General features: G+C 41.8%; 2 protein-coding genes and 1 non-coding gene across 14 annotated transcripts in view; 1 reads left to right on the plus strand and 2 right to left on the minus strand.

Moving 5' to 3' along the window:
- The window catches only part of arfgef1 (ADP-ribosylation factor guanine nucleotide-exchange factor 1 (brefeldin A-inhibited)), a 54602-nt gene extending 47041 nt beyond the window's left edge, over nucleotides 1-7561 (plus strand). For all 10 annotated transcript variants that reach the window (XM_036000478.1, XM_031281930.2, XM_036000487.1 and 7 more), the window contains 12 exons: nucleotides 163-323; nucleotides 763-893; nucleotides 1135-1264; nucleotides 1426-1561; nucleotides 2083-2221; nucleotides 2556-2628; nucleotides 2792-2951; nucleotides 3037-3176; nucleotides 3312-3483; nucleotides 3645-3783; nucleotides 5474-5591; nucleotides 6191-7561. In XM_036000478.1, the coding sequence (XP_035856371.1) occupies nucleotides 163-323; nucleotides 763-893; nucleotides 1135-1264; nucleotides 1426-1561; nucleotides 2083-2221; nucleotides 2556-2628; nucleotides 2792-2951; nucleotides 3037-3176; nucleotides 3312-3483; nucleotides 3645-3783; nucleotides 5474-5591; nucleotides 6191-6412 (1721 nt within the window). In that variant the 3' untranslated portion in view covers nucleotides 6413-7561. The remainder of the gene's footprint in view (nucleotides 1-162; nucleotides 324-762; nucleotides 894-1134; nucleotides 1265-1425; nucleotides 1562-2082; nucleotides 2222-2555; nucleotides 2629-2791; nucleotides 2952-3036; nucleotides 3177-3311; nucleotides 3484-3644; nucleotides 3784-5473; nucleotides 5592-6190) is intronic.
- LOC116037866 (centrosome and spindle pole-associated protein 1) lies at nucleotides 7328-19934 on the minus strand. Of its 3 annotated transcripts, none has more exons than XM_036000505.1 (31): nucleotides 19495-19934; nucleotides 19304-19387; nucleotides 19110-19207; nucleotides 18946-19026; nucleotides 18243-18344; nucleotides 17698-18062; nucleotides 17497-17574; nucleotides 16793-16890; nucleotides 16561-16657; nucleotides 16413-16470; nucleotides 15986-16055; nucleotides 15709-15928; nucleotides 15489-15616; nucleotides 14619-14706; nucleotides 14254-14359; nucleotides 14101-14127; nucleotides 13751-13898; nucleotides 13481-13627; nucleotides 13264-13334; nucleotides 12956-13099; nucleotides 12714-12863; nucleotides 12524-12622; nucleotides 12366-12426; nucleotides 12090-12216; nucleotides 11132-11265; nucleotides 9949-10086; nucleotides 9840-9874; nucleotides 9690-9738; nucleotides 8990-9099; nucleotides 8668-8824; nucleotides 7328-8218 (listed from the first exon to the last, which is right to left on the minus strand). In XM_036000505.1, the coding sequence occupies exons 2-31, from the start codon at nucleotides 19350-19352 to the stop codon at nucleotides 8025-8027; spliced, it is 3429 nt and encodes a 1142-aa protein (XP_035856398.1). In that variant the 5' UTR covers nucleotides 19353-19387; nucleotides 19495-19934; the 3' UTR covers nucleotides 7328-8024. The 3 variants fall into 3 exon arrangements, with proteins under 3 accessions (XP_035856398.1, XP_035856400.1, XP_035856399.1); XM_036000507.1 differs by having other exon boundaries at nucleotides 7328-8446; XM_036000506.1 differs by having other exon boundaries at nucleotides 7328-8229; nucleotides 8656-8824.
- On the minus strand, nucleotides 18572-18644 carry trnar-ccg. Its single transcript has one exon. It is a non-coding gene; the product is annotated as a tRNA-Arg (tRNA).
- Nucleotides 19935-19984: the final 50 nt, after the last annotated feature.

Consider the following 19984-nt stretch of genomic DNA (forward strand, 5'->3'; position numbering starts at 1 on the left):
GTTAACTGGTTACATTGATCTTGTGGTCATCAAATTTGATCTTTTCTCTCTCTCTCTCTCTCTCTCTCTCTCTCTCTCTCTCTCTCTCTCTCTCTCTCTCTCTCCATCTATCTTTATCTACCTATATTATTCTGCCTTAATCTCCCTCTGTCCGTCTCCCAGCGAATGTATTTGAAAAGCACTTTGCGGCCACCATCGACTCCTTCCAGGACGCCGTCAAGTGTCTGTCAGAGTTTGCCTGTAATGCCTCCTTCCCGGACACCAGCATGGAAGCCATCCGCCTCATCCGACACTGCGCCAAATACGTCTCAGAGAGGCCACAGGTCAATATCAGGCCCTGATTAATACTGAACAGTTTATTCCTTACTGTGAAGGTGCCATGTGCAGATCATTTTGCAGACACTGTAACTTTTAATAAACATAATGTATCTGAGCAACACTTTATAAATGTACCTCTTAACTAACATCTAAAGATGGGCAGAATATATAAGCACGCTGTGATCATAAGCTGTTCAGTACAGGATAAATTTATTTGCAAGTGTGCAGTAGTATTTGTACCCCACATCTAATGACATCATCCAGTGTGCATTAAATTGTGCCGTGTGTAAATGTTTACTGATACAGCTTTTGCATAGTGCTATAATCATTTTTTCATAAAGAGAGAGAGAGAGAGTAATAGTGCAGATCATGGCCCCGTACAGTATGCACACAAATGTGTTTAGGAGGGAGAAATGGTAAACACTGCTCGTATTTCCCTGGCAGGCCTTCAAAGACTACACCAGTGATGACATGAATGTAGCGCCTGAGGACCGCGTGTGGGTGCGGGGGTGGTTCCCCATTCTCTTCGAGCTCTCCTGCATCATCAACAGGTGTAAGCTGGATGTCAGGACCAGGTAGGCGGGATTCATCTTTAGCTTGCTATTTCAGATGGTGGGCGTCATTAAAGGCATTAAACTGTACATTTTAACACATATTGCTTTAGATTGCAAGTGAGTGTAAAGACAGTGACAAAGACATGCTGCTGCACATCCAATCTATCCAAGCTATCTAGATTTTCTTTTTAAATACTGTAATGCATAAATTGTCAGCTATAGCATCAAGAAAATGACAAATCTGTGTGTGTGCCTTTCCCAGAGGGCTGACTGTGATGTTTGAAGTGATGAAGACCTACGGGCACACCTTTGAGAAACACTGGTGGCAAGATCTGTTCAGAATTGTCTTCAGGATCTTTGACAACATGAAGCTGCCTGAGCAACAGACTGAGGTACACGACAAGTCTTTCATCCTCCACAGCTGTTTCAAAGGCTGTGTTTTACAGCTGAATGCTCCAAATATGAAAATCTCTGATATCTAAGCTGTTGTGTTGTAGTTTGTGTTCTCATGGTAATGGAGGAAATTCTCACTGAGGTTGTGTTGCACCCTCAGAAAGCAGAGTGGATGACCACCACCTGCAACCACGCACTTTATGCCATCTGTGATGTCTTCACTCAATACTTTGAGTCTCTCAATGACGTCCTGTTTGATGACATTCTGGCTCAGCTCTACTGGTGTGTGCAGCAAGGTGAGCACACAGCAACCCTTGCTGTTTCCTGCCATATTTATCTTTACACAAGTATCTGTAAGTGGAGTTTGTGTGCAGTGTTAGGGTCCAGATTGTCCTCTTGTCTTTAGGCAGCGACACAAAAAAGGGGGAAGTAATGTTGCTTTTGATGCAGGTTATGGAGGTCAAAATAATAAGAGGCATTAGGACAGTTACCGGCCTTGGCTGCAGTGACAGAACTTAAAGATTGCCTCAGAGCTTTTATGTGCCGCATCAATACTTCACCACTTTGTAAAAAGATGAAGTCAATAAATGACAAATAGTCAATACATGTTTTTAAGTCTTTTTGGGTTGTTAGATTAGATCAAAGGGCAAACATCACTGTAGACCGTATACATCAATACATCTTACGTTTTTTTTTTTTTTTTTACTCTTACGTCTTACGTTATTTAATTTATCCTTCCCTTGTCTCTCCCTCCTCTCGGCCCAACCCTTCCTCTTCCTCCTCCTCCTTTTCATCCTCTTCTTCTGTGCTTCTGTAGATAATGAGCAGCTCGCCCGTTCAGGCACCAACTGTCTAGAGAATGTGGTCATCCTGAATGGAGAGAAATTCTCCCTTGAAACCTGGGACAAGACCTGTAACTGCATGCTGGACATCTTCAAGACCACCATCCCACACGCGTAAGCTGCCGCACTGAATATAAAACCAGCTTCTCTTCAAAATTCAAAAACATGCTTTTACATTTAGATGTAAATACATCTGCTGCCTTAGATTTAGCCGTGATTCTGATAAACAGGGACATTAGTTGCTTAATGAAAGTGGTAAATGGAAATACAAACCAAACAGATATTTATAAAGAATGGACATATCATTCAACAAAGACTTTAGCCGAATTAAAACTAGCTTTAGCTTGATGGATTTTCTAGCTCAGGTAGTTTTCTAGTCTTGAAGTTGTTAGCTGTTTGTCATTCTGTCCAAGAATGAATGGGATTTACTAAGTAAACTGTTTTTCAGGCTGTTAACATGGAGACCAGCAGGAGCAGAGGGAGAAAACATGACAACACCGAGCCTGTCAGACAAACAGCTGGTGAGGGAATACACCCTATACACTATTTGTTCATAGTTTATTTCAATATCTTTTGCAGAATTTTACTGCTAGGAAACACTTCTTTTCTTTTCATTTCTTGTACGTCATTTATACACCTGTATTGTGTATATACATGCAGTAACTCTGCCCACTTTGCTCTCAGGACTGCATTTCCCAAAAGTCAGTGGATATTCAGTCCCGCTCTGACGACCAGCATTCCATCAGCAGTGCTGATAGGGTTGCCTTGGAGAGCCGTCGGCAGAGTCAGTACAGCTCAGCCTCAGGCATGTGTGAGGACGGCTCCAGGAGCAGGACCCCAATAAGTAAGCCTGTCGCTTTTCTTAAAGAGCGACTGCTGGTGTTTGCTAGTGTGTGTTCTGATGGAAGTTTCCCCTCTATGTTCCACAGAGGTCCAGGAGCAGCGCTTATTCACAGCTTTGCTGATAAAGTGTGTCGTTCAGCTGGAGCTGATCCAGACGATTGATAACATCGTGTTTTTTCCTGCCACCAGTAGGAAGGAAGATGCTGAGAACTTTGCCGCTGCTCAGGTATAAACACGTCAGATCTTTTCTCTGAGAGAGTAATAATCACTTGCCATTGGTTTTCAGACGCTACCTCTTTTTCTGTTTTTGTGCTATGTGATTAAAGCCAGTAGTAATCTGTCATGTGTAATGTTTTTGAAGCGGGATGCCTCGTATGCAGCTGACGTCCCAGTGGAGGCCCAGGACCAGGGCATGTATCGCTACCTGACCTCAGAACAGCTCTTCAAGCTGCTGGACTGCCTGCTGGAGTCGCACGGCTTCGCCAAGGCTTTCAACTCCAACAATGAGCAGAGGACCTTACTGTGGAAAGCAGGTAGAGCAAAAAAATCACTGTCTGTCAGTCTGCATCTAGACTGTGATTAACAGTGGGCTGTTTGGAGATAATAATAAAAATAATACGCATCATCATCATTATTAAAACATTTTAAAACGGCTGTGATTGTAACTGTATGCATCTTTGTGTTTGTGTTCCAGGTTTCAAAGGGAAGTCGAAACCCAACCTGTTGAAGCAGGAGACCAGCAGCCTGGCGTGTGGCCTGCGCATCCTGTTTCGTATGTACACAGACGAGAGTAGGCAGGACGCCTGGGAGGAGGTCCAGAGACGACTACTCGAGTAAGGATGGCGATGCCCACTGCATCACCCCCGCAACTGCTGATCCTGCAGTGGTAGTGGACGGTAGTCAGTGGATCTGAGAACCCTTACTCAGCTACCTGCATTGATATTTAACATGAATTCTAAGTAGTACAACATATTTTTTATATTGACAGTCATCATTGACCACATTAGCAAACGTAGCAGTGTAGACTCCCATAACTGGTAAAACATCTGATCTTTGTAATGGTTTCTGTTGTTGTGCTGCTTATTTTCATCCCGCTAATGATGCTGTCTGCACAGAGTACACTACTCTTGCCAAACGTGTCAAGAGACAGTTGGAACAATACATATTATGTGTGCACATGCATGAGACTGTGCTCTCAATTTGACAGCATTCAGAAAGTAATTGGTTTTGTTGTTGGTAGTTTGTAATGGAAAGATGACGAATGGTTTCGGAACAGGACGTCTTTCTGCAAATACTCTGCTAGAATAAACTGGTTTAGTTATTGAATAAGGTGTGTGTATTAGATAGATGGATATGGGCATTTTTGGTCTGGTTATGTTTATGATTTCAGTAAAGTCTGAGAATGAGTGAATGATTTTAATACTGAAAGTCTTGAGGGCAGGTTGTAGTCATTAAGGCTACTTTTATCATCACTCCTGCAGAATCAATTGGCACCACATAAGGGATATTGTTGCCAATACATCTGTGAAATATTAATATCGACTGATAGTCATCAGTTCACTCCTGGTTCTGAGCTGAGCTATTTCATCGGTCAATGCCTAATACATGTCTCACACATTCACCCCTCACTAGCTCCAATGTGGCAATAAGGAAATGACACTTCTCTGGGCACAGATGTCAATATCATCCTCAGAGGAAGGAGACATCAAAAAGACACTGACTCTGTGAGGAGGGGAGGTTGTTTTGATGTCACTATCTTCTATCCAACAGTCAGTTACTCGTTGCGTAGGCACAGCGTGTACACAGCTCGGATCTTCTCTGTAACGGATGCCGTGCGCTGTATGGATCCAAAGGAATCAGCACACTGATGTTTCATTCTTCAGTCAGCACTGCTGTCATTGCTGCATCTTAATTCAGCAGCACCTCAAAAACAGACGTCGCCCCCTTTCTCTCCCAGTGAAAGAGAGGGGAGGAGGAGAAAGGACGGTGCCTGCATGTGCGAGTGGCTCAGAAATCCTAATTCATGGAGACACTGTTATGTGCCATCATGCCTGTATTTTATGTTCTTTCGCTCTTTCTCAAACATATTACGCACATACAAACACACAAACAGACCCTTGTTTACCAGACGCACCCAGATGTACAGCACCCATGCAAGTTTGATTAGTGCAGGGCGCAAAGCAGATTTGGGAGGTGATAAGGTCACAGAGATTGAAGTGCAAGGTAGCTGTGGCTTCAACTGTGAAGAAAAGTGTCCAATTGTTTTTGTAACAGCCTGAGTCAGTGGCTTTAATTAGCAGTTACTGAGCGAAAACAATATTCATCATCCCCATGCTGGCTTTTTTTCATGTGATAAGCAATGCAAAGAAGCAGATGCTTTCTTGCTACAGCACATTACAGATCAACACAGCTCTAAGGGACTTTTTTCTTTCATAATATTCAGCATTATTTTCTGTTCAATGTTCTCCCAGTGTTAATAATATACATTTCTGAAATGTTTCTCTCTTTCTCTGTGTGATGTAGTGTGTGCAGTGAGGCTGTAGCATACTTCTTGGCTCTGACCTCAGAAAGCCACAGGGAGGCCTGGACCAACCTGCTGCTGCTCTTCCTCACCAAGGTGCTAAAGATCAGTGATGAAAGGGTAAGGAGCCGTAACACTTGATGACACTTTCCCTGAATGTAAACTGAAAATTCACAGATAATTTACAACTAGGTCTGATATCCAGAAATAACAGATGGGGGTGTTATTTCCTCCATCTTCCTCCTTCTACCATTGGTGTAACAAGCAAAAAATAGAAGGTATATAACCAGGTTTGTGGTGTCCTGTAATACTATTTTAACAGAGACCTGACAGCCAATCAGAAACTGTCCAATCAGGAAAAAATGATATTTTGTGTGGCCATGGTATATAGTTTAACAATGAATCGAGAATCTGCATGCCAATCACATTAAGGGTGTAGATGGAGCAGAGCAAGAGCAAAACTGGTTGCATTTTTGGATTAAAATATCACATTGGAACCATTTTAATATGTAGATCTTTGTACAAAAATCTAGAAGTGCAGTTCCACCCTTTTACTCTATCGAGCTCAGCAAAACTTAGAAAATGATGCTGTTTTTTGTACCAAATAACCAGCATTTAAATAAGATTGTGCTTTAAAGTGCTTCAAAGTGTTTATTCTGTGCAGCACCAAGACATGGGTGTCTCTCTTTGTCTCACTCTCTCTCTGTCTCATCCCACAGTTCAAGGCGCATGCGTCCAGATACTACCCTCTGCTGTGTGAGATCATGCAGTTCGACCTGATCCCCGAGCTACGGGCTGTTCTGAGAAAGTTTTACCTGCGCATCGGCCTCGTGTTTAACATCTCACAGCTGCCTGAGCCCGCACCTGAACCTCGGCCGGCACACGTTGAACGGGAGGCAGACACAGAGGTGGGGGAGGAGGCCGGGGAGGAGGCCCAGTGATGCTGCACCACAAACAGCCTCCTACACAGAGCTGTACTGCGCTGTGGCTCTGCGTCACCTCAGGGCCCTCAACGTAGTCTACGCCTGACTTAAACAGCTGATTGTCAATCGGCTATCTGCTACCACACACCCGCACCCTTAACCCTGTCACCACACACAAACAAACACACAGACACGCCTATACACACAAACAGCCCAGACAGAGTCCTTGATATCATGATGAAAACAGTAATGTCTTATACAAGGTGTAGCGATGCCTCAAATGGATACAACTACTGATTAACAACTGACAGTTATCCATTTCTCTGATCTGCTCAGAAGGAATATATTTCAAAAAAATGTGTGCTTCTTACTGTATATTTAAAAAGTCAAGAATGAATGGGTTTCAACAACATGCAAAAAGACATATTTAATAACTATGAAATGTGACATTTGTCACACAGTGATAGTAATGATCTTTCTGTCTGCACCGCAGATGGCTAACATTAGTGTTGGTAGCCTCTTGGATGAAACTAGTTGTACAGATCTGCCGCTATGTAATATAATCTTATAACACTAGATCTCAATTATTTTTATTTTTTTTCCCCTCCTCTGGATTTGCTGCACTTGATCTCTTTTTGAATGCACTGGAGATTTTAATTTTGTGATAATTTATTTGACTCTACCATCTCCTGCAGATTGTCCTATACAGTACGATTTGTAATTGAACATGACCGTGGAAAGTGAAGGGTTAAATTATTCCATTTTATATGTTCTTAGGTTTTTATCGGAAATAAATAACTGGGCTTCTGAAACTGGAAGATGAGAGAGCAACCTGATGCTAGCTGCTTTTGAGTCACTAGTCTGTTTTCATGTTTGAGTTTAGTTTTCACTCTTGTGTACAAAATCAAAAGTTAATAATATATTTAATGTTTCTTTTTCTTTGGTTTGGTGTGGGGAAAAGGTATATGTATAGAGAAAATGACAAATGTTAGCTGTGCTTTAAGTATGAATGGGATGCATTCCTGCTCATGGATGTAGAAAACAAAATGTATATGATACAGCAATGTAAAGTTTTCTATGTTGCAGAAAAGATTATGTACAACTTTCTGTACAATACATCATCTGGCATTCTAATCAGGTTCTAGGTCAATAAAGTTTTTGAACTTGGTCGATTTGAAATGCTGAATCACTGACTTCTAAATGATAGAACTGCTAGCGGTTAATTTTTTTTCTTCCATGAATGATCAGCCAGGACAACATTAAATTAACATTTTATTATAAAATAAACTCTCCGGTGTATATTTATAACAAAACTAACTACATAAACACGTATATATGTTTACGGTACATTCAGATATGCACCTTGCAAAATGTTCATGGACAATCTACTGCAGGGTAAAAAAGCACTTTTCATGCTGAGAGAAAGTCTTGCGTAAGATGTTTCTTGTCTAAACTAACAGACAATGATATTTTTACAGGCAGACTCTGGTTTTTTTAACAAGCTTTTGAAACTATGCAATCTAACATACACATTCACAATGCAACGATGTTCATTCTCAGGAGAGCCATCCAAAGAAAAGGGGGATTGACAAAGAAGTAGCCTCACTGTTTGAAGACCAGCTAATAGGAGCTATTGGACGCGGTGTGTCAGCCAGGGTGGAGCATCCAACCTACTGTTTGGCCTCTCCCTACAGCCGGAGCGTTTTACAGTATCCGACGTGCCAGGCCGCAGCCAGGCCTCTGTGGCAACAGTCTCCGTGGAGACACGTCTCTCCAGGGCAGAACGCAGAGACAAGACATCCACTTCATCATCAGACAGCCCTTCTGGAGAGTACATAGGCTTATCCATCACACATTTCTTTTGGCAATCAGAAAATGAAGAATGCTCAAAATTACGCATATATAGATAATTGTTTTGTTTAGGCATAATTTCTACAATTTTAAGTCAAAATTGTTTGATCGTTCTAAAACAATAGTTAACATCCGTCTCATCGTTATTAAAAAAATGAAAAGGCAAAGCTTTAGTACGAGACTGAAGCATGTGTCAGAAATCTGGAGGGAAAAAAAGCAAGTGGGTTAAAAAGCCAGCTGTAATATAAAGTTACATGCACTTTATTTTTATTTTGTTAATTTTACTAGTGAAAGATGTTAATGACATCACTGCTCAAGTCTTTCAGTGGACCAACACTCTCTGATGCCCCCATTAGCCAGACTTATGTTATATTAGCATCCAGCTTATTTGAATACTTCTGATGTAAAGTGTTTCCTCTCACCTGATCTGCTGTTGGAATCACCAGTGTCCTCTCTTGTGATGCGCTGCTGGTTGTGGGCCCTGACTTTAGAATCAAGGTTCAAACTAGTCGGTGACTGCAAAGGCTGAGCATCTGGTTGGATGTTACGGTCCCTCTGATCTATGGACACAGCCACCTCCTGTAAAAAAAAAAGAAGCCACAAGGAAGTATTCTCATCTGTTTAATGAAAACTAATGGAACTTGAGTAATACAGCATTGAAAGCATCCGCTCTGGGACTGTAGTGACTCAGATTGTTTTGACCCAAAGCAAACAAAAGAATCCATTTACTGCTCAGCGTCATACATCATAGTCATGTCTCCTCCGTGGTGCTGTCCTCTCCTGGCGCTCTGCTGAGGGCTGACGGCGTCTCTGCTGATGAATCCCCTCTTCACATGCTTTACCACTGTAAACATCTGACAAAGCCATTCATCATTACACACCCACACCTCGTTACAGCAGCACAAAGATTAGCAACCTAAACATTCATTCAGTTCAGATATGTGTAATATGAAAAGAATGAAATCAGTCCATTCAGCAAAACCTCTCACTGGAAGGGGTGCGGATGGAAAAGGGAAAGAGGGAAAGTATTCAAAAGCCTCCCTTCCTGCACCACTGGCTTTTTAAACAATTTCTCTACTGCCCCCATTCCCAATGGCTGGCACTGTGCTATCTCCACCCTTCAGCTGGCATGTGCACCTTGCACATAGCACTAGCACTAGCTGCAACACAGAGACAAGAGCTGGCATGTGCCACAGTGAGTCTGGCACAGAGACACAGAGCTAAATTATCCTGGCTGTTGTAGTGTGGTGTTGTGAGGGTGTATGTAGCTGACCTACCAAGCCATGTCACCTTTATGGAAAATGTCTGGAGCCTTAGAAAAAGAAATATCCCAAAGCATACTATGTTGCCACTGATGTAAACACTTTCTTTATACTTGAAAGAAGAAGAAGAAAAGAGGAACAGGGACAGTTCTTACAAACAGACTATGTTTAGCCAGGCTTACCAATGAAAGCAGTCTCAGATGGCAATATGGAGTCTCTGGGGTTCTTCCTCTGAGAGACGGAATAAACACAGACAAACACCAATTAACTAATTAGGAAGAGCAAACCATGAAACAATGTAAATGCATATTTATAATGTGATGACCACTCACAGAATGATAGTGGTTCTGTTTCTGGTCCAAAAAGTCTGTAGCGAAACAAAGAACAGTGAGTTAAAGTTTGAAACCGTTTGAAGAGAAATGTGAGTGTCTGCTCACTAACCATGCTCTTCCGCTCTCTTCATAAGCCTGATTTTGCGTTGTTGTTCGCGAAGAAGGGCCTGCTGTTGGATGTCCAGACTTTGTTCGTCAGTGGGAGGGTCAGGGTACATGTGGTGGACCTCCTCACGAGATGCTGTGTCTGACAAGCAAAGGAAAGGTATTATCCCAAATCTTTCCTACAGTAGCAATGAAGTGGCTTTCTTCGATCGATGCAGCAATAACAGGTGCATTAGCACAGTAATAAAGAATTAGAGAGATAAGGTCAGAGATAAGATTAGAAGGCACATTGCTCCCTTCCTGAATGTCTCCCTCTTTCCTCCCTCTCTCTGAAACAGCAACTTGGTTGTGACTCAGCAGCTCCACAGCCTGGCTACATCCTTCCCACTACAAGGTGTGAATGGATGTGATGCAGCTTTCAGACATAAGGTTGGCTTAAATCCATAATTTATATCTGGAAGTTTGATAAGTCATTTGGTCAATCCGTCACAGACCAGCATTTCTTTCAATTTTTCTTTGGTTTTACAAGCCAGAGCTCTGAGTGTCTTTCAGACCCCTGCTTTAACTTGGTCTGGGAACCCATCCAAAGCCATTTCCGTGGTTCGCTTGCATTACATTCTCTGTTTACGCTGCCAAACTGCCTGTCACTGATGGACGCCTTCCATGACCTCATGAGATTAACGTTTCAGTGTGGCTAGAGGGAGACAGAGGACTGATGAGGCTCTGGAAAGCCTAAACCATCTGGCAATGCCCAGCTGGTTTAGGACCGCAGTGATCTTCGTCTCTTGTCCTTACATCAACACCATGACCAAGGCAATTAAAGGAGTGGTTTTTCAATCACTTTCTCAAAATTGGAAGGAAAAAAGGGGGTTGGTTCAGAGTACAGAAGCAAAGTAAGCAGTGTCCAACTGGTTTTAGTCCAATGGGATAAACTGATTTTTCATCAAAGGATGATGTTCAGTTTGAATGATAGAATTAAAATAAAGCAATATTTCACTAGTATGACGTGCATTATAGGACCTCTTTTTGCAGTCATGACTACTTGTGACCTCTGGGTCATATATAAGGCAAACAGATGGCTTAGAATACTGACTTAGGGTGTTTTTGTTTCTTGCAGTGACCTGTTGCTTGCAGAAATGTTGCTTGATAAAATGAAACCAGTGTCCAATCAGTCAAAGTGTCATTACCTCTGTATTTAAGTTGGTTAAACTCCCTGATATTTTGTATATTAACACGTGCAGCACCAGAGGAGGTACTCCTGGTTGATGGCTGGACAGCTTGCTTGTGCGTTGATTCATCCACTCTGGGTCGTCTTTTGGGTCTGAGCAAAGGAGGGAAAACACACAATTTAAACAGGGCAATTAACTCAAATAGCACACAGGTGCCCAATAGTACACTATCCCGAATGGTTTCAAGTTGTGATCAATGACTACAGCATGCAGTTCCACGTGGCCCCCGTAAGAGTTAAGTGAGTATTGTTTTAAGATATTAAGGACATAACACCTGGTTTGTGTGTGTTAAACATTTCCAAATGCTTTTATGAGGCCTAAAGCATGAGGCTTTCTGTGTAAGCAGCTTATATTGGAACCAAAGAAAAGCAGTGAAACTGGCACCAGTTCAAAGGCATTTCTCTAAAGATTTGCAGTAAACTTATTTGAATATAAGCAGAGACTTTTCAAGTAGCTTGTAGTGCATTCCTTCCCTTTCAGGGGTGGAATTAAGACACATACTATGTCGCGTGTGTTTTTCAGGGTGGTTAGAGGTCATAAGCAGTCACGTGTCAGATTGTGTGGTGTCCTGCTGAAGGTCCGCTCAGCAACATTCTGAATCCCTAATGAATCCTGCACTGCAGGTGACCCTGCTGATCTTGCAAGGAGAAGATAGACGATAGACTTTCATTATCTCAGAGCACAAGAAAGCCTCCTTAAATACCAAAAGCAAATCAAAACTGCCATTTGACAAGACCAAATTAGTTATGTGTCTTCATTCACCTTAATGTGTCTAGGGTTGTATTACTGTAGGTGAAATTGGACCTGAAGTGGTGGAGCACATCTAATAGGTTTTCTAAATGTAATAAAAGTAATAAAATCCTATTCATTCTGGGCATGGTATACAGACACAAATTCCTGTGTCTGACTATAATACCTGTTGGGGGGAGTGTAGTGACTCTCCTGTCGATCTGTCTGGTCCAGCTGAATCTCCAGTTGTCTCTGCTCATTCCTCAGATACCTACGGAGGGCTGACAGCTCTCTGATCACTTCCTGCTTACCATCTAAAGCCAGCAGAGGGATTGAGGGGAGACAGAGACAAGAAGGGGAACAATAAATATTTAAGTGGAAATTTATGATTCACAAGCAGGCAGGCATTTGATTTTTTTTAGGGGTGGTTGGGGGGTGTACAGATAACTCAAGACAGTCTCACCTTGTAGCTGGGGTATTTTCGCTGGGACTGGTCGGGAGTGTGGCGCTGACACAGAGCGCTCCTGTTGTGGAAATTGTGTGTTTTTTATATATATTTTATAATGACATCAAAATAGCCTTGATGTGAAAATATTTTGATCCGTTTACTGAGTGACTTACAGTCCTGGCGGAGACTTGGCTCACAACAGACAAAGGTCTGGATGCTTCAAGATTTGTCTGCTTCCTCTGCAAGGTTGGGATCGGAGGAGATGGCACTCTCTGCAAATTTACGAGCAGTCACATTACTTGACAAAGATGTTCAATAAAACTAAAAGCTACAGTACCAATGTCTTTTCAGGCTTACTTGTACCTCATAACTCAACTGCGCCTTTTTCTGCTCTCCGTCCCTGGTGCTCTCAGGTAACTTCTTCTCAATCTCTTCTTTCTGCCTCACCCTCTTTTCCTCCTCCTGGTGTTGTGTTTGAGGTTTATGGATCCATTCTTGGTTTTGCAGCCTATGCTGCAGAGATTAAAGAAAACTGTTTCTCAATGGCAAGCCCAGTGTGAGGAGACCCCTTAACTGTCAGGATAGAGGAATGATGAACTCCTCACCTCAATCTTCTTTCGCTTGTTTTGCTCCTCCTCAAATTCCCGCTGTATGCGAGCCCTTTGGTCTGCCAGCTTCTTCTCTTCCTTCTCCTCCTCAATCCTCATTCGTTCTGCCTCCTCTGTCAGCTTTTTCTTTTTTTCCACTATCTGTTTGTAATGACGAGTTACATGCATACTGTAGTTAATTTACAACTTCTTCAAACTGCTCAAAAACATGAGCAGTAATTGTAAACAATAAAAAAAGTTGACACACGCCTTACATGAGCATCCAAGCAGTTTCCTGCATAGACTGAAGGCTGTTGTTGACCTACCTGTTGTTTCAGTTCTTCTTTGTATCTGTCCTGCATGTGGAGCCGCTGTGGAGTTGGCTGATCATTGAAACCTGCAAAGACAAGTGAGACAGACAGTATTCCTTCAATAAAGAAGAGCAATGTGTACATGTCCACACACAAATGCACAATACACTGTAATACACTGGATGACAGGACCCAGTTTGCCACAACTCTAGCACAGTCACCCGAACACTACCTGATAGTCGATGGGAAATGGGAGCCCTGGCTTCAACTCTGGAACTGTGTCCATTGCTCATCGAAAAGCTTTGGGTCTGTCCACTATTCCTGGACACAGGATTCCTATTTGACACCTCGTTGGTCCTGTGCATTTGATTCAGGTCACCTGTGGGCATGGAAACATACATAAGTACCTAAAACATTCTGTATTAATGTTTATTATGATCCATATTAAAATTATCTTAGGGTTAGCAGACCTCATTAAAAGAGAAAGTGAAAGCCAACTTACTAACAAGGTTGCCTTTTTGGTCTTTAATTGGAGCGCCTCCCCCACTTCTCCCCCAGGGGTTGTACGCCATCATCTCGGCCTCTATCTTGGCATCATACCGCTCCTTCTCTTCTTTTTCTCTTCTTTTACACTCCTCTCTTTCTTTGATCTGGACACAAGGAAGGCAGGATGCTTCAAAAGTTGATGCACTTTCTCTGACCACTTCAGTGGAGTGCAAGTCTATGTTTCTCTGCTAGTCTTGATGCAATGCATTTCTTTGCCCATGGGGAAATGCTGACTCCACAATGATCTGGTCTCTAACTGTCAAAATATCTTATTTGTCCCTAAAAATGAGTCAATGTCTGGGTTTCCTCTGGTATCAGCAGGAAGGAAGCAGCCTGTCAAAGCAATCATTAGCATATCAGGGTGACAGCATGTCAGACAGTGTGCTGCAGTAATTATATATGAAAGCATGGGGTCTGCTAATAACGATCAGATGAAATATTGTAGATTTGATGTTGTACCTGTAATCTGAGTGCTTCTTGGTAGCTAAGTGCAGTCTCTCTCTTCAGCTTGGACTTGACTGCATTTTGCTCTCCAACATCCAGGGGAGACCCTTGATCAGTTGCTCTAGAAGCAGACAGTTAGAGTGTCAAATGATGAGGAGGCATGTGTAAAGGGGGTACTGACAGTAACACAGTTATTTTGCAGTGGGAGCCCTCTTCTGGAAGAAAAACAAAAGAGGCCTCATGACCATCTACTAATCTAAAAGCTTTCACACTCTGCAAAATGATTTTCAGTGTAAATAATAGGAAAACATGTTTAAAGTTGTGTACACTGAATTTATCATCTGGATACATGAACTAAAAATGTAAAAATGGACACTTACTCAATGCGGCCACTGGGTCTGAGAGGAGGTGGTCTTTGAGGAAGACTGTGGAAATTCACAGACTGCTGCACCCCTCCAGGCAGGTCATCTAATAAAGAAAATACAAACATACAAGATAATAAATACAAACAGATTTCCATTTCATTAGCTATCTGCTTCTACAGTCTGCCAGCTCTTTTTTCCAACATTAAAATGTTTGACAGCCAAGACCAGGGCAGAAATTTGGCTGCTAAATTAAAATGGAAAGACAATAAATGTAACCAAACACACCAGCTGGATGAAGTGAGATCCATCTGGATCTGCTGAACTCATATCCAATAAACTGTATATCCCCCTCAGTAATAAAATCAGTTCTGCTGTAAAATGAGATTTATGAATTGCTATGCCAACTCCTCTTGGCTATTGATATGGCGATAAAATGGCTCCATAATAAATGGCAATAGTTATCTACAGAGAGGTCTGGGAGTTTATTTAAGCCAATGTGAACTACTCCCATCTAAGTTAAAACTGCCAGATCCCACGAGTCACTTCATTACTGTGAAGACACTAGACACAAATATGCATATTCTACATTACTGCTGACCCTTTTCCAAAGCCTTATGTATTATTTTAGATTTTTCATGGTTTTCCTACCTCCGAACAGCCACTGTGCCATAACAGTGGACATCATGACTGCTTTTATACACAATGTGACAATGTTCATACCACACTGAAATGAATGCAAACCAGTGTCCATTTGATATGTGGGAAGAACACAATGCAAAAACACTACAGCCAAAAATGGTTCACAGTAATGCAAAATATATTGATGTGATTTAAAATAAAAGACAAAGAGGCAAAAACAAAATAAAGATGGTTGAAATACTGTACTCTGATTGTAAGGAAGATTAGGATCTAATGGATTCCTGGTTCCATAGTAGTAATAAGCTGCATCATATGGAGTCTTGTAATTATTAGTCACAGTGTGAAGAACAGGAGGAGGAGGAACACCAGCAACCCTGAACAAACAAAATCACAGAAACCTCAATGAATTTACGGCAGAGTTGTTAATGTCATTCATGTATAGGAACACAAAGTGACAGTAAGCTACCTTGGGTTGGCCACCTCTCCTAGGATGTTTGAGAAGTCCCTGTGGTAGTCCTCATTAAAGTAGTCCAGCGGGGGGACACCTTGTGCTGCTCTCACTCCAGACCAAGGCACTGTCTTCCCTGTCAGCTGACTGTAGTCCACATGGGACTGTCCTGGGGGGCCTCTCTGTTCTGTGTCTTCAGTGTGTTTGTCATTAATTCGCCTTGTATTTGGGTCCTTCAGAATCAGAATCAGAAATACTTTAATAATCCCTGGGGGAAATTATTTTTGTTACCACTCCAGGTATACAACAGTCTTGTAGGGGACATCTTGTCTCCAGTTGTTATATTGCTGATGTACAGCCCCAAACTGTTTAATTCCATCAGATTGGAAGAGGTGATGCATTGTGTAAAATAGATCCATTAAAAGAAATCAGGCAACATATATTAAAACAAACTCAAGAGGTGCTCCAAGGTGTCGCTCAAGGCATAACATCAAAATAATATAATCATCATCTATGATAGTTTGTGACATGTGAGATATGTTAATTGTGCTGTTGATGCCTTTCTACAATACTTTATCCAGATACAGCAACAAATGCAGGACTGATACAAGTGCTGAGTGATGTTTGGGTTAAAGTAAGATGGGATCTTTAGACAATCACATCATGGAATATGTTTTTAAAAACTGTATCAATTTTAGCCAGTTCTTGCCATTCTGCTGTACCTGTTTCTCAAGGTCTCTGACTCCGGGGACAGCAACCCTCAGCCCAAGCTTCTTCTCTCTGAAATGTAAATCATCCCATTGTTTATGTCTTGTTGACTAACTAAGTAGAAACAACTCTAAAGAATATGTTGATTCAGTGAATATTCACCTGATCTTGTTTCTCTTCTGTTCAGCAATTTGTTTCAGCAGCTCTTGCTTATACTTTTCTTTCCTCATCTGAGAGGCCCCCTGCTCTTCTATTGCTCCTGCATGACAACAGAGAGCCATTAACATACAAGTGCTGTCACCTAGGATGCTAACAAAGGATTTTAAATTCCATCTGTAATCCCACAGATGTCAATATGTGTCTAAAAGCATCAAGCAATAAGAATGGTATTTACCGATCATTAGTCCAGTAGCAAACTCTGCTTTATCCTTGCTGGTAGCAGGTCTAGATCTAGATCTTGCAGCCATCATCATGCTGTCTGGCATTTGCTGACTATTAAACACAGATACACACACAGAACCAGACACTCCACAAGAGCTATCCAACTACTGACAGCGTAGAAGGGTAACAGCACAGCAATCAGTTTCCGTCTGAGCCACACTCAGCTACCATTTTACACTGCCTCACAGTTTGCCTGCAGAGCTTTCTGGTCTTAAAGAAAGGGAGTGAAGCCTTATTATCCAATCAATCCAGCTACTCTTATAGAACTGGGGGTGAGTAATTGTTTGCCTGGAGCTGAGCCAATGGTCACTCTCCATCACCGCCCCACACGTTCACAGCTTACTGAGAGGGGCTCAACTTAATGGCATAAACAGAAACAGTGAAAGGCAATGGCATGTAAGAGAAGTGCTGGAGAACAATTACTGAGTATGGCAGCAATAATCTATACCTGTCTTCTGTTAAAGTTACCCTGTGTTGGCTCATTCAATCAGATTATTTTATTGATTAAGAAAATGTATGAGACTTTCCAGGAGGATATCACTGGCTGTCTAGCTCTTCATTGGAACACTGTTGCTATCTAAGATAATTCTGTTTCAGCATTACAAATCTCATTACTGCAGTCGACCAGAACTGTACATAGAAATGAATCTTGCTTACTCTGACTTCCAAACCCCTTCATTGTTGTTCTGATCATGAAGACCAGGTGCCTCCACCTCCTTTATGCCCCGAGGAGCTCTGCCATAGAGACAGAAAAGACAGGTGAAGAAAAATTATATCATCTTACCTGCTCTTCTGTCTATGATGTATATGTAACAGACGAAAATAGCTCGAAATCATACTACAGAAAAAAAACTACACCTGTTGACAGCTCTGTGTTCTCTGTTTCTCCTCTCCTCTTTGTACTCCGGCTCTGGAGTGTGTCTGTCTTGTTGCCTCCTGTGTCTGAACTCAAACTCGTCGTCTTTGTCTGTGATCGGCTCCTCCTCAGAGCTATAGGGCTCTTTTGGTCTATAGAGTTGCCAACGCCTTCGTCTCCGATGGCCTGGACCCCAAGTCCCTATGCTTTTTCCATTATCCACTTTCTCAGTCAGAGTGGCAGCATCTCTCCTGGATGCAGGGCGCTCCCTGGGAGGACGGTGTGTGTTTGTATGGGTGTTGAGGATGGGCCGAGGAGAAGCTGGAGAAGAAATGTACACAGCATCTGAAGCTTGAATCTGTCCAGGCTGGAAATAAAAATGTGAAAAAAGTGAATATGAAAACCATTTACTTTATACCTGGGTGCTTTAACAGCACATAACAACAATCCTCTAATACAAACTAAGTATTTTGTTTATGTTAAAGCAGAATTGTTATTATTTTGCAAAAATGGAACTATCAATGTGTTTATTCATTATTCGCATTACCTTTAAAATAACGGGAGGTGCTCCCCTCTTTAACCTTCCAATTTGAGCTTTTTCTTGTAGGAAGAGGTTGTATTCTTTTTTTCTATCCTCTCTTAGTTTTTCCTGTGAGAGAAACAAATTTAGAGTCATGTCTCTGAAACAGCCATTTTATTCAGATAGGGCACCAGCTAGATATTTTTAATGTTGTGTTTTAACCTGACTAATTAATAGCAATATAATGTGTCCTCCATACAATGTTGCATATATTAATTTGACAGACCTCGGTCTCACAGAGAAATGCATTTCCCACCACAACATTGCAAGAGACTGTTAATTTTTTGTAAATTTAACGACCCAGGTGGGACTTGAACCCACAATCCCCAGCTCCGGAGGCTGATGCCTTATCCATTAGGCCACTGGGCCACTCACTCTCCTTCCCCACCCTCTTACACTTTGTTAGTGAGCAAGCACTTGTACACAAAAGCAGTTGCCATGTGACACAAAGCCCTGCACAAACAACAATTCACTGCACTGCAGTATATCAATTCCATTAGTGTTGTGAGCAAGTTATGTCCCCCCAAAAAAGTCCCACTTTGAATACCATTGACAGTTACCTGTTATGTCACACTCGGGGACACAGAAACACACACACACACACACACACACACACACACACACACACACACACACACACACACACACACACACACACACACACACACACCTGAACTGATATTCTGTCATCAATAGGTAGGGAGAAACCCTGGGGTTGTGGATGAGGTTCACTAGTTTTCAGATCCTTTTTCTGGAGGAAGAACATGACAAAGGACAGGATGGTGAGGAAACATAGTGAAACATTTCTTAATGATTGTCTTCATATCATCAGACCTTGGCAGCATAATGTTTGTAGTCCAATTGAAGCTCCTCCTGAAGTTTCTTCTTCTTCTTTTCATAGTCATTTCCCAGCAGGAAATTTAAGCCCAAACCTGGAAAATATCAAATATATAACACATAAAGTGTATGACATAAACCTATACTCAAAGAATGTAATCTGTTCAGTATCAGTAAGACTTGCACAATACCTCTGTCTGGATTGGGCGATATTCTTTGTGCTGCTGATGCTGGAGGCATATCTACACTGTGTTGTTTATGTTACCAGCTATTGACTTGGAGAAGGTTACGAAGGTTAACACATTACTTAGAACATTCCGTATATTTGCGCTTTAAAACAACGTGGTAATCATCAGAGCACTGATATTTCACATAACGTTACCTCGATGTGCAAGTAGTGTATCACACTTCAGTGATGATGATACATCTTTGGGTGTTTCCTCTTCATGCTCCTCGAAAAACTTCCCATCTTTCTTCCATTAATTACTTTGTGCATCAAAGCTCAGCTGAAACAGAGGTCATACATAATATTATAACATTATTCGGATTTACAATATTTGCATTTACAGACCATACAGTGGCAAATGCTCTTGTCTAGCTAGCTTGTCAGCAAGGCGCAAAGCATCATTCCGTTGCTATAGGCAACCATGACACAAAAGGTTTTCTGATGAGAGGCTAACTAACCTCTCTTTTCTGAAAAGCGCCGCTAGATGTCAGTGCGTCCCCGACGGTTGGCTGTGAGTCTTCCCAGGACTAAACCATGCATGCTGGCAGAGGGGTGATTACGCTTTACTATTAGTGATAGATACGGTAACAATCGCTTCAGGTGAAATGTTATTTTTATATTTATAGTTCCGTTTTGGTGTTAAAAA

This window comes from Sander lucioperca, chromosome 1 (genome assembly GCF_008315115.2).
Source record: "Sander lucioperca isolate FBNREF2018 chromosome 1, SLUC_FBN_1.2, whole genome shotgun sequence".
Taxonomy (NCBI): Eukaryota; Metazoa; Chordata; class Actinopteri; order Perciformes; family Percidae; genus Sander; species Sander lucioperca.